The following is a 12,665-nucleotide window of genomic DNA, read 5'->3' on the forward strand; positions in this document are numbered from 1 at the left end:
AAGCGAATAAAGTTATCAGATCGAGCCCACCCCGTGCCAGCGGCTGACTGGGCGTTGGCGGCTGTGGAGCAGGCGCGAAGCCATACTTCTCATACAGAGCACAGTAGCAACCGGAGCTCCCGGAGGCCAAGCTGGCGCATCGTGGGGGACGGTCGCGAGCAGCTGGAAATGAGGATGAGACAGAGGCGTGCAAGGGTATGCGAGCGGGCCTCGGCTGCGTAGCCCCACGATGCCTGTGTTCGCGTTGAGAATATTTATCAATTGCTGGCTTGGGGCTCCAAGGGGTGAAAGAGGTGCCGGTCTCGGAGATTGTGCGCAATCAGATTAGATGCGATTGATTTGATGAGATTGATAATGGCGAAATGATTGTAGCTGCGGTCGCCCGAGCCGGAAAAAGCCAAACAGCCCCCTCCTTGACTGTTTCAAATTCCAATATCCTCGTCCAGGGCGTGGTAATGATTGGATCATTGGATACCACGGAACGATTTCTTACTCTGTAGTTGGCTTTGTCTCAGTTGCCTGTGATGTTTGTGTGCTTGCCATTTCGGAGACAGGAGACCAGAGAGTAGATTGTGCACGAGGAAGGGTGCCCTGCTAAGGCATCGATCGTAATGCAGCCGATGACGGAGGGTTAGTAGTAGGATCTCATCGGCGACAGTAAAGTCAGAGCGATATGTGCGTTCACGTGAGCGGTTTGCTGAGAGCGGGCCGTCGGTGGTGGTGATGCATGCTGGAAACAGAGAGAAGGCCGGAATTGCTCAATTCGATAACGACTGTGTAGCCAGCCTGTGGGCCGTGGATGTGCGTTCCGGCGAATCTTGCCCATTCCTGCCGCGGAAGGGCAGTGTCGATTTCCGGGGGTACCTTTCGTCAGTCGTGCAGGACTCTACAGGTATGCACAAGGTAAGATGATCACTGGTAGTACCCCTTGCACCGATGCTAGGTACACAGTGTCCAGAGCAGAGGGCAACAGAAAGGGAGTGGCAACCCAACGGCTGATACAGGTAGTTCTGCGATGTGGGCTGACAGGATTCATCGCCAGGTCTTGCTCGTAGTGGGCATGTTTTCTTTTGAGCTTCTGTGAGCGATGAAACAAAGTATCACCCCATATCCGAATTGTTGGGTTAGCTCAGAGCATCGTTTTCATCGAACAAGCTCGGTGCGCTGAGAGATTGCTTCGATGGATGCTGTGATTCGTCTGCTTCGGTTGATGAGTCCAAGGAGGACAGATAGTACAGTTGTCAGATGACGCTCCCGGGAGTGGCTGGTTCTCAACGTTTAAGACCTCAATGTACGATGTAGAACAAATGCGTGTGCGTACCTATGTGGGACGCAGAGCTTTGGGGGGGCGTTAACAATGGAGAACGTCGCAACAAGGCACCTTGGTCGCAGCGATAGGGCTCGCGTCGGGTTGCAATAGGGTAATAGGGGTCATGAAGCTCCCCACGCTCCCCAAACAGCGGAGACGGTGCTGCTCGAGGGGGGTGGACTGCTGTGTCTCGTCCATCTCCGATAGTGGAGGGGACGCCACCTGATCGTGCGCCGCGGCCGCTGCACGATGGTAACGGCAAGACACGAGTGAAGGGGAGAGCGCAATCTTGAGGGGGGATGGTGAAATGGGCGGAGCCCCAATGGTCAGCGAGTCCAGAGCTTCACATCTAAGTTCAGTGTGATGTAAATGGACTGCTTTGACGGGCCACAGACTGCGCGAAACCCCGCACTCTTCCTCTGGCGGCCATTTTCCAGCTGTGCGGAACAGAGCCCACCAAGATGCAGCAAGCATCATACACTGTGAGGAGAGAGCTCAACGAGAGTGGATGTCATCGGCATCCACACACGATCGGAATAACTATGCTCTTCTCTTTGAGCGTGAATACCACCTAGCCGAGCCTATCAGACCTGATAGAAGTTGAGCCGAGCCCACTGTCAGATCAACTACTAAGTGGCTAGGAGTTCGGAAAGCATCTTGCCTCACGCTGACATGGGAAGGGGGATTCGCTGGGCCTACCTCACTATTAGTGTTAGAGTCCCAGGAAGCCGGCTCGGATCAGTTCGCCTCGGTCGACAATGTCGGCAATTGTGCGCCGGAGCAATGTTGAATAGGTACGGAATGTGAATACCTAGGCAAGAATAGCCGAGAACGAGGCGGGCATGGGTAGGGGTGGGTGGAGAGGGGAGACCAAGGAGCAAACGGACCGGGATGTAAAAGGAGAAAAGATAGGAGATGCTTCGTGCAAAATGCACATAGTGGTGGCGTGCGGAGTCGCAATGACAACAACGACATTTGCTTGAGAGTTGAATGCCGCAGTTTGGAGCGAGCGTGGGAGGTGGAGACTGGACTGACGCAGCATGAGCATGATTACCACAAAAGCAAAGTCTTGTCGTCACCGGGGTGGGCGACATCGGCGTATCGCGAGAGCGAAAGTGGAGGAGGACGCGGCGGCATCTGAATGAATCGTCGGCTTCCGTCTTTCCTTCTCCCTACGTTTTTTCAACACTCGCTCGCACTGGCTACATCCGAAGATTTGTTGCAATACTGATGCCGATTGATAACTGTGAAAGCAGACAAGAGAACGAGAACGAGCACAAGCACGTGCATGTGCACGGATGCAGTGAAATGTGGTGGTTGCGGCTTGGGGTGGTTCTGTTCTGGCGTATCCTTTGCATTTTCCGGCTGGTTCAACATGTGCACACCTAGATCGAACATATCGGACAGACGTAGAGAAGATGGATACAGAGCACTAACGTCCACTCGTCTGTACTCTGTAATCATGGGCGAATAGCCTTGGTCATCATTCCCATTGGATATCCAAAAAATGCTCAAGCCTTGGTTACAATTACTCAATCCGCTGCAATGGGGGCCAAGCCCGCCTAACTGGATGACCCACACGAGAGAGTACCTGCAGCCCAGCGCACATCCCGGTCTGTTGACGGTGTGGAAGAATCACACTCACACCGTCCGGCTGCGGCCACCGGGCGGTGGCGGCTAGACCCAGCCGAGGATTCTAGGGAGCCCCTCCCCCCCCGGTCACTTCAAAAATGGAGACCTTGAACCTTCGTTTTCCTCGATTTTGTGCTGTGGAACGGAGCCCATACCTATGGCCTGGCATTGTCGCCTGCCCATGTGTTCGTATGGACGCATACTGGCCTCGGTTTTGTACCCGACTCTCGTCATCTTTGTGGTCCTGTGCCTAGTGGTCCGGCCCGTTCAGTCAGGTTGAAAAGTAAAATAAAATAACAACACTGTTCCTTGGTCGAGATCGACAAACCACGCGAACGCCTTTCCTTTTCCTTACCTGGCCAGGTTTTCCTCATCTCCTTTATTTTATTTATTTTTCCAACCACCTCCACGTCCCAGAAAACTTTACTCTCCTCTTCTGCCCTTTCCGTCCGCTACGTCTTACTCCTTTCCCCTTTCCTCCCGCCTCCGCCGGCATTAGTAACCGCTTATCTGATCCAACTTAATCTGATCAAGAATTCCATCCTCTCGACGTTTTCATTCATCAGCCAACCAAACCCAACCCACCCAAGCAACACAGCGAATACAAAACACCATTACCTCCTTCCGTCCTGCCATATCAGTATGCTATTCACCTACTGACTATCCGCCCCCCGATTCTACCACCTACCACTACATTACGCCACACTCTACACAAAAACCAGTAGAATCCCGGCCACTGGCACCCACATAACCCGCCCAGGCCATCATCACCAACGCCACCTGGACAACACATTCGACAACAGACATATCCACTTCGCGATGCACAGCACAATGGCGACGACTGCCATGGCGTCCTCTCTGGTCGGGTCCACTGGCGATTGCATTCCCGAAGAGCCCAGCGTTTCCTCCGTCGCCCCCTCTCTTACCTACTCGGAAGAGTCAGAGGACCAGGACGACGAAGAGCCTCAGGCTGAGCCGCCACGGAGACGGCGCGCTTCCACGCGGCTCATTGCACAAAGCCCCGCTGACATTCAGCGTATCACGGGCGAATCAACGGCCCAATTAATCCAGAGATGTTGCGGTGGCGGCTGTTGCATGAAGCTAGGCGCCAAGAAGGAGGGCCTCGAGTACGAGAGTATCCCCTTCCCGGACAACGCCGCATACAAGTCACTCGCCCTCAAAATTGGCGATATTCCCACAAAGTTGACCAACGTTGCCGACTTGCCCGAGCAGACCGTCTTCTTCGAGCCCGTTCCTCGGCCCGCCGCGACTGCCGCTTCCCCCACAGACTCTGCCATCTCCCTGGGCGCCGACTCCCGCGAGCACAAGGAGGCAGACCTCGCCACCGTCCAAGACCGGCTGAATGATTTCACCCTCGGCAGCATCGACACTACCAAGGAGCCCCCCAAATATGTCCAGCCGCACCCTCCGTACCACGTGTACGCCGCCCGTATCGACTCGACTCGCGAGCTGACCAAGCCCGGTGCCGAGAAGCGCACTTACCACTTCGATCTCGACATTACAAGCTACCCGGGCGAGGAGGACATGGACTTCAGGGTCGGCGGTGCCATTGGTGTCATGGCCCCCAACGACAGAGCCTGTGTCGATGACGTCTTCGACGCGCTCATGGTACCTCGGTTCCTTCGGGACAAGCCGGTTCTCATGAGGACCACCAAGGGCCGCTGGCCGACCGTGTGGGGCGACGATCAGGCCCGTGAGATGGTTACCACACGCCGGGACCTGCTCACCTGGTGCTCCGACATTCAGTCGTACCCCCCAACCAAACAGCTTCTGCGGATCCTCGCCGAGTACGCCGAGGATCCCAACGAGAAGAAGCTGTTGACATTTCTCTGCTCCGCTGAAGGCCAGGGCGTCTTCTGCGATTTCCGCACCGGCCCCCATGTCTCCTTGTCCCAGCTCCTGCACGCATTCCCTAGTGCCCATCCGCCCATGGACCTCCTGTTGTCCGCCCTGCAGACGCTGATGCCCCGGTTCTACTCACTCTCCAACGACCCTCACGATGCTTACAAGACGCGTGACGGAAAGGTCCACCGGCTGATCGAGATTGCCGTCACGGTTCATGAGACTGCTGACTGGCGTCGCGGTCTCCGTACCGGCATTGGTTCCGGCTTCTTTGAGCGCCAAGCTCAGAAGTGGCTCGAGGCGAAGCGCAACGGAGAGACTCCCGAGATCTACATCCCCATGTTCAAGGGCCTCATGGCCAACCCTCTCGCCAAGCAGTTTGTCTCGGACGGCCCCATGCTGCTTATCGGTGCCGGTGTTGGTATCGCTCCCTTCAGAGGCTTCGTCCAGCGTCGGCTGAAGACAGCCAACTGCGCCAACAAGGTCTGGGTTCTCCAGGGCATCCGTGACTCGCTCGTCGACGAGATTTACAGCGGCGAGTGGGGTGTACACGAGGATGAGGTCAAGCGCGTCGTGCAGAGCCGCCGCGGCGAGAGTCGCTACGTGCAAGAAGAGGTGCGCAACCAAGCCGATCTGGTATGGTACATTGCCAACGCCGTCGATGGTCGCGTCTTCGTCTGTGGCAGCACCAAGGGCATGGGCGAGGGTGTTGAAGAGGCTCTCGTCGAAGTCGCCATGAAGAAGGGCAACCTTGAGCGCGAGGAGGCCAAGAAGTATTGGGAACTAAAGAAAGAGGCTGGCCAGTATATCGCCGAAACATGGTAGCAGGCGGGAGACCTACCACTTCAATTATCGCCCGGAAGCCCAAATGTAGTTGAGAAATGCTCTTGAAGGGGGCTAAAAGAACGAGTGGGCTTACTGCTGACGCGGACGATTCATCGAAACTTTGCGATGCCACGGCTTATTCGGGGATTACGGCGCGGCCTCGGTCGTCGGACTTAAAAGGCCGCCGGAAAAGTATGGCAACGTGGGTAAAGGCGCGTATTGCGGCAAAATGTTGCACCTAGATGGCGTTTTTGGGGATACTGAAATGATTTCTGACCACCAGAAAACAAAATTCGTTGCACGACAGGGAATTTTTTTATAACTCGGCATGGAATGGGATGATACAACGGGTGAATGGCTTTTGCATTCTGAGAAGGCAACTTGGGGAGTTGAGAAGAACGAACTTATCCACCCTCTGGATTGTTTCCGGTGTTACTGCTGTTGCGGACATCGGCTTCTCTCGCGCAAATGTAGTATAGGTAGATGGGCAGCGTTACTGTAGTATAAACAAAGCGTTTCTGTTCATGTATGATTCAAACGTAGCCCGAAAGCAACATTAGATCTAAACACGCTCTATCATAAGAGAGGCCAACCTGCGGAACGAGCCAGGTTGGAGGAACACAACATCATCTCCTTGGCTTTGATTACCTCACTCAGTTGGGAAATTATGGCACACCGTGTCGAATCTGCAGGCAGAGCACTACTGACCGTTCCCACTGGATGGGTCTTCTCAACGTAACAGGGGATCAAATCGGATTGATAAAATATAGAGAGCATAGGATCGCCTCTGCAGAAGGTCTATGCAACCTGCGCATCACTACATTCAAGGGTCTACTTTGATGCTGCGGACAATGACCTGGACTTGAAGGAGTGGTCTCTGCCCAAGGCAGTCAATGGAATTGAAAGTTGGGCCGAGGCTACGATTGACTCGGAGCCCCAGCAAGCGAAGATCAGACAGAACTCGGCAATGATGCGACTTTCCGGCGTTGAGCCAGAGGCCCGTAAGTCCGTATTTCCGAGACCGGTAAACATACATCGACGATTAGACTGGTGCCTTCCAAGATGCGCGAAACCACCGATCCAGATCCTTCTTTTATCGGATCAATGCATCCCTGGGTATGGCCGCCCCCGAGTCCGATCCGCACTTCTTGGCCGAGGTCTGTGGGATGGGAGCCGGTGGTGGGAGCCGGTGGTGGGAGGAGCTCTTGCCGCAAAAGAATATTTCATTTTCGGCAGAAATGGCTACATCCCCCGCGCTGGGAACGACTTAAGAAGCCGGAATCACCGTGTGCGCCAGGGACTAAACATTTTTCGACCTCGAGAGTCAACCATGCAGCAACGACACCTATTGCGCCATGGCGGGGGTCGGCGGGTAACTACCTTGCCTAGGCAAGGGGTGAGTGGATTCTCCCGCGCGGTTATGGACCGCTGGGCCTTAATCAGCAGCTGGTAATCGGCCTCTGCCACACGTTGGATCGCGCGAGCGCATGGCGCATGGTGCTGCCTAGTGCCTACCATCATGCGCCATGCGTTCGCCCGTTTGTGATCGATAGAGAGATGGATGGTGCGGGTGAATGTTAGAAATCCATGACAGAACATGGTCGTTGATGGGTTAACACCAAAGACTTGACAAGTAAGCAGGAGCTCCACACAGGGGTGCTTGCAGCGCAGATGCCTGAGCCGCGCGGGAGCTTGTTAGGTGCGTTCCCAAGGCACAGATGTCGCATACGACCAGGTGCTTCATGCTTGCTATCAATCGACCCGGCTGGGAATGCTAATCGATGGATGGCAGTTAGTCTGGCGGTACACGGATAGAGTACTCTCGGCGCCTGCAGGGGAATTTGCATCTTTGAAAAGGTGAGAGTGAGGGGTATTCTAGAATTTTCGTGGGCTTCTGCGGGGTTTCTCAATCCCGCGCGGTCGGATTGACGTCGCTGGGCATTCCCCGAGTTGCCGTCGGATCTGAACCTGTGTAAGAAGGCGTGGGTCGACCTTCAAAGTTTCCGAGTGCGAGGTTGGCGAGTAATGAGGCACAAAAACAGTGGAGGGGGCATCAAAGCTCACCGGCGAGTCGAGCAGAAAGACTGCCCCACTGGGGTCAGCCATGAATTGGCCACTTAATCATCCCACCTATCCCGATTAGGACGGCGGCAGGTGCCGCAGGAGGAACCAAGGAGGTGGCAGATGCGGTTCTGCAGCAGTTTGCTTAGTTGCCGCATGGTGTGTCTTGCAAAGCAAGAGTACGCTATCGATTCTGTTTTTCCTCGCCAGCAGATTCTGCTCTCCCTCGGCCTCGTCTGTTGTTTTGCGCCTATCCCGCCACAGAGATGCCATTGGTAATCTGATCTTAGATTACCACACCATTGACTCAGCTGTCGCAGACCCTCTATTGCGCAATGGCACCCAGGGGCGGATGTCCGAGTGTCGCAACCCCGTCATGACGGGGGCACCGTATACATCGTAATGATCGGGACCGGCATAGTCGTCACGCCGTGGAGCGGGGAGCTCCTGTTGCAGCTGCTGTGCTGTCAATGTGGGGTGAAGGATCGGTTCCAAGCTTCCAACGGGTTCTGAGACGTCCTTTCCAAATCTTCTACTATATAACCCATCGACACATCGCATCTGGATACCATGATCTTCGTCACACGAACAGCCATCCAAGTAACCCGAAGACTTTCCCGACTTCGTCCCAAAGCCACCATCCCAACCATCCAACCTTCCTTCCCCCGAACCTTCACCACCACAACCTCCAAAATGTCTGCCCTCAGCGCCAACTCCATCCTTGAGGCCGCCAAGAACCGCCGCAGCTACTACCCGCTGTCCAAGGACATTCCCCTCTCTCGCGAGCGCGTCGACGAGATCGTTAAGGAGGCCCTCCGCCACGTCCCCTCCTCCTTCAACTCTCAGTCCAACCGCGTCGTCGTTCTGCACGGCGCCGAGCACGAGAAGTTCTGGGACATAACCGCCAACATCCTCAAGGCTATCGTCCCCGCCGAGCAGTGGGAGTCCACTAGCGGCAAGATCAACATGTTCAAGGGTGCCGCCGGCTCCGTCCTCTTCTTCGAGGACCAGGACGTCGTCAACGCCTTCCAGGAGAAATTCGCCACCTACGCCGACCGCTTCCCCGTCTGGGCCAACCAGCCCGACGCCATGCTTCAGTACACCCTCTGGACCGCCCTCGAGGCCGAGGGTCTCGGTGCCAACCTCCAGCACTACAACCCTCTCGTCGACCAGCAGGTCGCCGCCGAGTGGAAGGTTCCCGCCAGCTGGAAGCTCAACGCCCAGCTCGTCTTTGGCGGCAAGACCGGCGAGGCCGGCCCCAAGGAGTTCAAGCCCATTGAGGAGATCTTCAAGACCTTCAGCTCCTAGATATGCTGAATGCGACCGCTTGGAAGGTGATGAATTGGTCTGAGGAACACGTATAGAGAACTGCATCTGCCGGACTGTAGTTCAAAGGTGGCGAGCCCGCTTTATTCGCATAGACATTTTAGCGATCGATTTAATGAATTTACGTATTGAACGATTTCAAGCACTGTTGTCCCATCGTTCGCAGGATGCAAGGAGATTGATTGACACTCAGATCACGGCAGATCGTGGCAGCCAATCGGAACCTGGGGTTTGGATTAAGCATCTGACGCCACGCCGCTGGCGCTGACTGCATGGTCAGATGGTGTACCTACTGGATCACAAAGTCTTATCGGTATCTTATGCCTCGGATATGCATCGCAACGCTTTTGGCCATTATATCTATGTGTTGTTTGTACATCATTGTGTCCTACTGAGACGAGAGTTCCTTTTACTCCTCATCGACATAGCCCAACGCCTGGCCCATCTTGATCGTCTGGCCTTTCTCAACAGCCCACCTCCATCCGGTCTTGTCCTCGGCGGTCTTGCTCTCGGTGGGCGCCTCGAAGACCAGCACGATCGTGCTTCCGAGCTGGAACCCACCCATCTCTTCACCTCTCCGCAGCGCATGGCCACCTAGCACGGGACTGGCCGAGGCATAGGTAGCCTCGGCGAATCCCGCGTACGGCTCGCCGCGGTTCGCGGCCTCCTCGGCGGCCCGGTCAGCCGCCGTATCGGTCGTCAGGCTGTTGGTACGCAGCTCCCGATCGAAGTTGATCTTGATGGAGCCAACATTGGTGGCGCCAACGGGCACGTAGCTGAAGAAACCATAGCGCCATCGGCCAAGCAGAACAACACGCTCGTTGAGGGTAAAGAGGCCGGGTAAGGTGCGTTGCAGGTAGGGGGAGACGCTGAAGAGCTCGCCGGCGAAGTGACGGCGGCGCTCGACGACCCAGTTTGCGGGCGAATGAAAGCGGTGGTAATCCCCGGGGGCGAGGTAGATAACGGCGTAGTAAAGAGAGGTCTTGCTGTCGGGCGAGATGAGGTCGTACCAGGGCTTCTCGCCGAGAGCAAGGTCGGCGCGGACTTCAGAGACGGCAGATGCCGACGGGTGCTCGCCGGCCTCGTCCTTGAGTGACCCTTGCCGCTGGGCCATGGCGGCGCCCGACAGAAGGCTAGGGACGGTGTAGGAAATGCCGTTTACGCGGGCGAACTCCTCGTCAGTCTTGACAAGGTCTTCGTCGGGGGAAAGATTGTTCGCCTTCGCGGCCTCGGCTTCTTGTGGCGTAGACCAGCCGCTCGCGATGCTGGGCGTGGGAGTGTTCTTGCCGAGGAGGGCATCGACGCTGTACGTCATGCCCTTAACCTGCTCGATATCTCCCCCTTCAATCTGGCCGTATTGCAGAACCCGACCGTCAGACGGCGAGAGCAGGGCGTTGGAATTCGGGTCGAGGGGACGGGCACCGGGCTTGAGCTGACGGTAGAAGAAGGAGGCGAGGTTCGGGTACACGTGCAGGTCGGACTCGGCGACTTCAGACAAGCTGTCGAGATGTTGGTTAGCACGTGGGTATACTTGGAACGGAAGGTTGCCCTACTTGACGCCGAAAATCCACGAGTAGAGCTTGAACCCGGGGACACGCAGGTAGTATGGAATAGTCAATTCGTTGAACCGACCCCAGAGCCTCGAGATGGCCTTCAGGGGGAGTGTTGACATGACCTGGACTTGCCAGGGTCCATCGGGCCTGATCTTTGCGCGCTTCTTGAGCGGCGCGCCATCCTGAACGTCGTCTCTCTCCTGCTTCTCACGCTCGCGCGACGATACCTTGTAGAACTGTACCAGGCCCAGGAATCCGATGCCGACGCCGACGGGGATCTGGTACCATTGAACTTTTGAGTTCTTGAGGGCGTGACGCAGGCGGGAGGAGAAGCGCGGGCGCTGCTGGTGCTGGGAGAAGCATCGGGTCGAGGCGTAGGGCCCCTGAAGGGAGAAGAAGTTGGTGGCCCGTAGTCGGCTCTGGCGAGCGTACAGCGTGGCCATGACGTCCGAAGGGCCTCGTTCGACTGACGGGATTCGGGCCTGGAGCTTTGCTGGTGTTTGCGGGGAACGGCAATGGCCAGACGATGGATGACAGTTGAGACGAGCAGCCGCGCTTGCGATAAGATCTTGCAGGTCGGGCGACAGCTGTGGCATGACGCAGCACGAACCATGTGGGCGCTAGTCTATTTTTGGCGCCATCTATCATCACTCACTTCCTGTGTCCTGGCTTCGATCTTCGCCGTACCTCACTCTATGCTCCTGGCCAATTGAAGCCTCCTGGACCAAGTAACATATCTCTCATGTTGGATACTTCGATTTCCCGCCTTGGGTCTTTCACGCCTGGTCTTTATGGACGCCTACCAACGGGCTTTTGGAGGGTGACCGGCGACATCCACAATCTTCTTCACACACTTGATTTCTGGTTTCTACTTGCTACAACATTTCGGTGAAACCACCGAAATACTTTGAAGATGAGATATTCAAAGTGTTCTTTGACTTGTGGAAGGTAGGAATAGCCTCTTTTTGGTCACGAGGTAAAAAGATGAGCTCGGCCATGTATCCCTTATGATCCCCACGTGGAGCACCTCGCATCTTGTCGCCTCGAAACCATTGCTAGTTCATGTCCAGACGGCAACCGTTCGAACCAATGCCTCACTTACCTGAAGCTTACTCTCTGATAGCTTCCACGCCCTCTACTTACCTAAACCCGCAACATGACCCATGTCACAACATCCATTTCACCCCAACTATACAAATCATCATCACTAGACCAACTACGCCGTAGAAACGCCCAGGGATTACTACAATTCCCTGTGCACATCAGCCATATTAGCACCTATAAATCTAAGGCAAACACGTATGAGCATTCATCATGCTGGTAGTTGGGGTTCGTCTCCATTACTTTCCACATGTTGACCGACCAGCTGGTTAAGATTGGTTCAGACTAGCAGTGTCCAAGTCGTTCGCCACCACGCATTACCTGTTGTGGCTCTACAACTGAGAATGCAACCGATTTGCAGTATCACGTCATCCTTTACACCAATTTCGATCTACTACATCAGAAACATTTCGATCCATCAGTAGCGCACGCCGGTCGATGGATTGCACCCGTTCTACTTGACCCGGTTGTCCAACAGAGCTCTCGCCGAAGCCATTTTAAACCACAATGGAAGTATAGTCGCTGTGCAGCGATCCCCACAGAGTCTCCCTGAAGCCGCCCAAAACATTAATGAACAGATGACCGCCGGACAACTATCCCGGCAAACTCTCATTGGAGCCATTCAAACCATTCAAGCCACTCAAGATCTCGGACTGGGGCGACATGAACAAATGCCAATGATGAGCGAGAATCTCAACGAGCTGGCCGTCATTGTGTATACATAATGCAGCATGAGCAACACGATTGTGGTTCTCGGTAACACGCAACACAAAGAGACGATGGAGAAATTAGACGATGCCCCTCACACTTGCCGGCCTCCAACACTGGGGCGAAGCTGTTATTTCTAGGGCGTCATTACACCTCTCCCACCCCAAGCAGCCTGCCGCCGTCTTCCAAAAGGTTGCCAAAAGGAGGTCTTATATAACGCGATTAGCAGGTTTAGGATAGGGCTCGTGACAGAACTGGAGACAAAATTCGAGACCCGACTAGGGATA

At 55.3% G+C, this 12,665-nt stretch overlaps 4 protein-coding genes across 4 annotated transcripts; 3 read left to right on the top strand and 1 right to left on the bottom strand.

Annotated features, from left to right (window-relative positions):
- Positions 1 to 3,772: 3,772 nt before the first annotated feature.
- On the top strand, positions 3,773 to 5,629 carry CH63R_13016 (FAD binding domain-containing protein; the record flags this gene model as incomplete). Its single annotated transcript, XM_018307990.1, has 1 exon — positions 3,773 to 5,629. The coding sequence occupies one exon, from the start codon at positions 3,773 to 3,775 to the stop codon at positions 5,627 to 5,629; it is 1,857 nt and encodes a 618-aa protein (XP_018152407.1).
- A 667-nt stretch (positions 5,630 to 6,296) lies between these two features.
- Positions 6,297 to 6,900, top strand: CH63R_13017 (uncharacterized protein; the record flags this gene model as incomplete). Its single annotated transcript, XM_018307991.1, has 3 exons — positions 6,297 to 6,364; positions 6,458 to 6,630; positions 6,692 to 6,900. 3 exons carry the CDS (start codon positions 6,297 to 6,299, stop codon positions 6,898 to 6,900), a joined length of 450 nt encoding a protein of 149 aa, XP_018152408.1.
- Positions 6,901 to 8,383: 1,483 nt separating this feature from the next.
- CH63R_13018 (Nitroreductase) lies at positions 8,384 to 8,998 on the top strand (the record flags this gene model as incomplete). Its single annotated transcript, XM_018307992.1, has 1 exon — positions 8,384 to 8,998. One exon carries the CDS (start codon positions 8,384 to 8,386, stop codon positions 8,996 to 8,998), a length of 615 nt encoding a protein of 204 aa, XP_018152409.1.
- Positions 8,999 to 9,425: 427 nt separating this feature from the next.
- CH63R_13019 (Phosphatidylserine decarboxylase) lies at positions 9,426 to 11,165 on the bottom strand (the record flags this gene model as incomplete). Its single annotated transcript, XM_018307993.1, has 2 exons — positions 9,426 to 10,515; positions 10,570 to 11,165. The coding sequence occupies 2 exons, from the start codon at positions 11,163 to 11,165 to the stop codon at positions 9,426 to 9,428; spliced, it is 1,686 nt and encodes a 561-aa protein (XP_018152410.1).
- Positions 11,166 to 12,665: the final 1,500 nt, after the last annotated feature.

This window comes from Colletotrichum higginsianum, chromosome 9 (genome assembly GCF_001672515.1).
Source record: "Colletotrichum higginsianum IMI 349063 chromosome 9, whole genome shotgun sequence".
NCBI lineage: Eukaryota > Fungi > Ascomycota > Sordariomycetes > Glomerellales > Glomerellaceae > Colletotrichum > Colletotrichum higginsianum.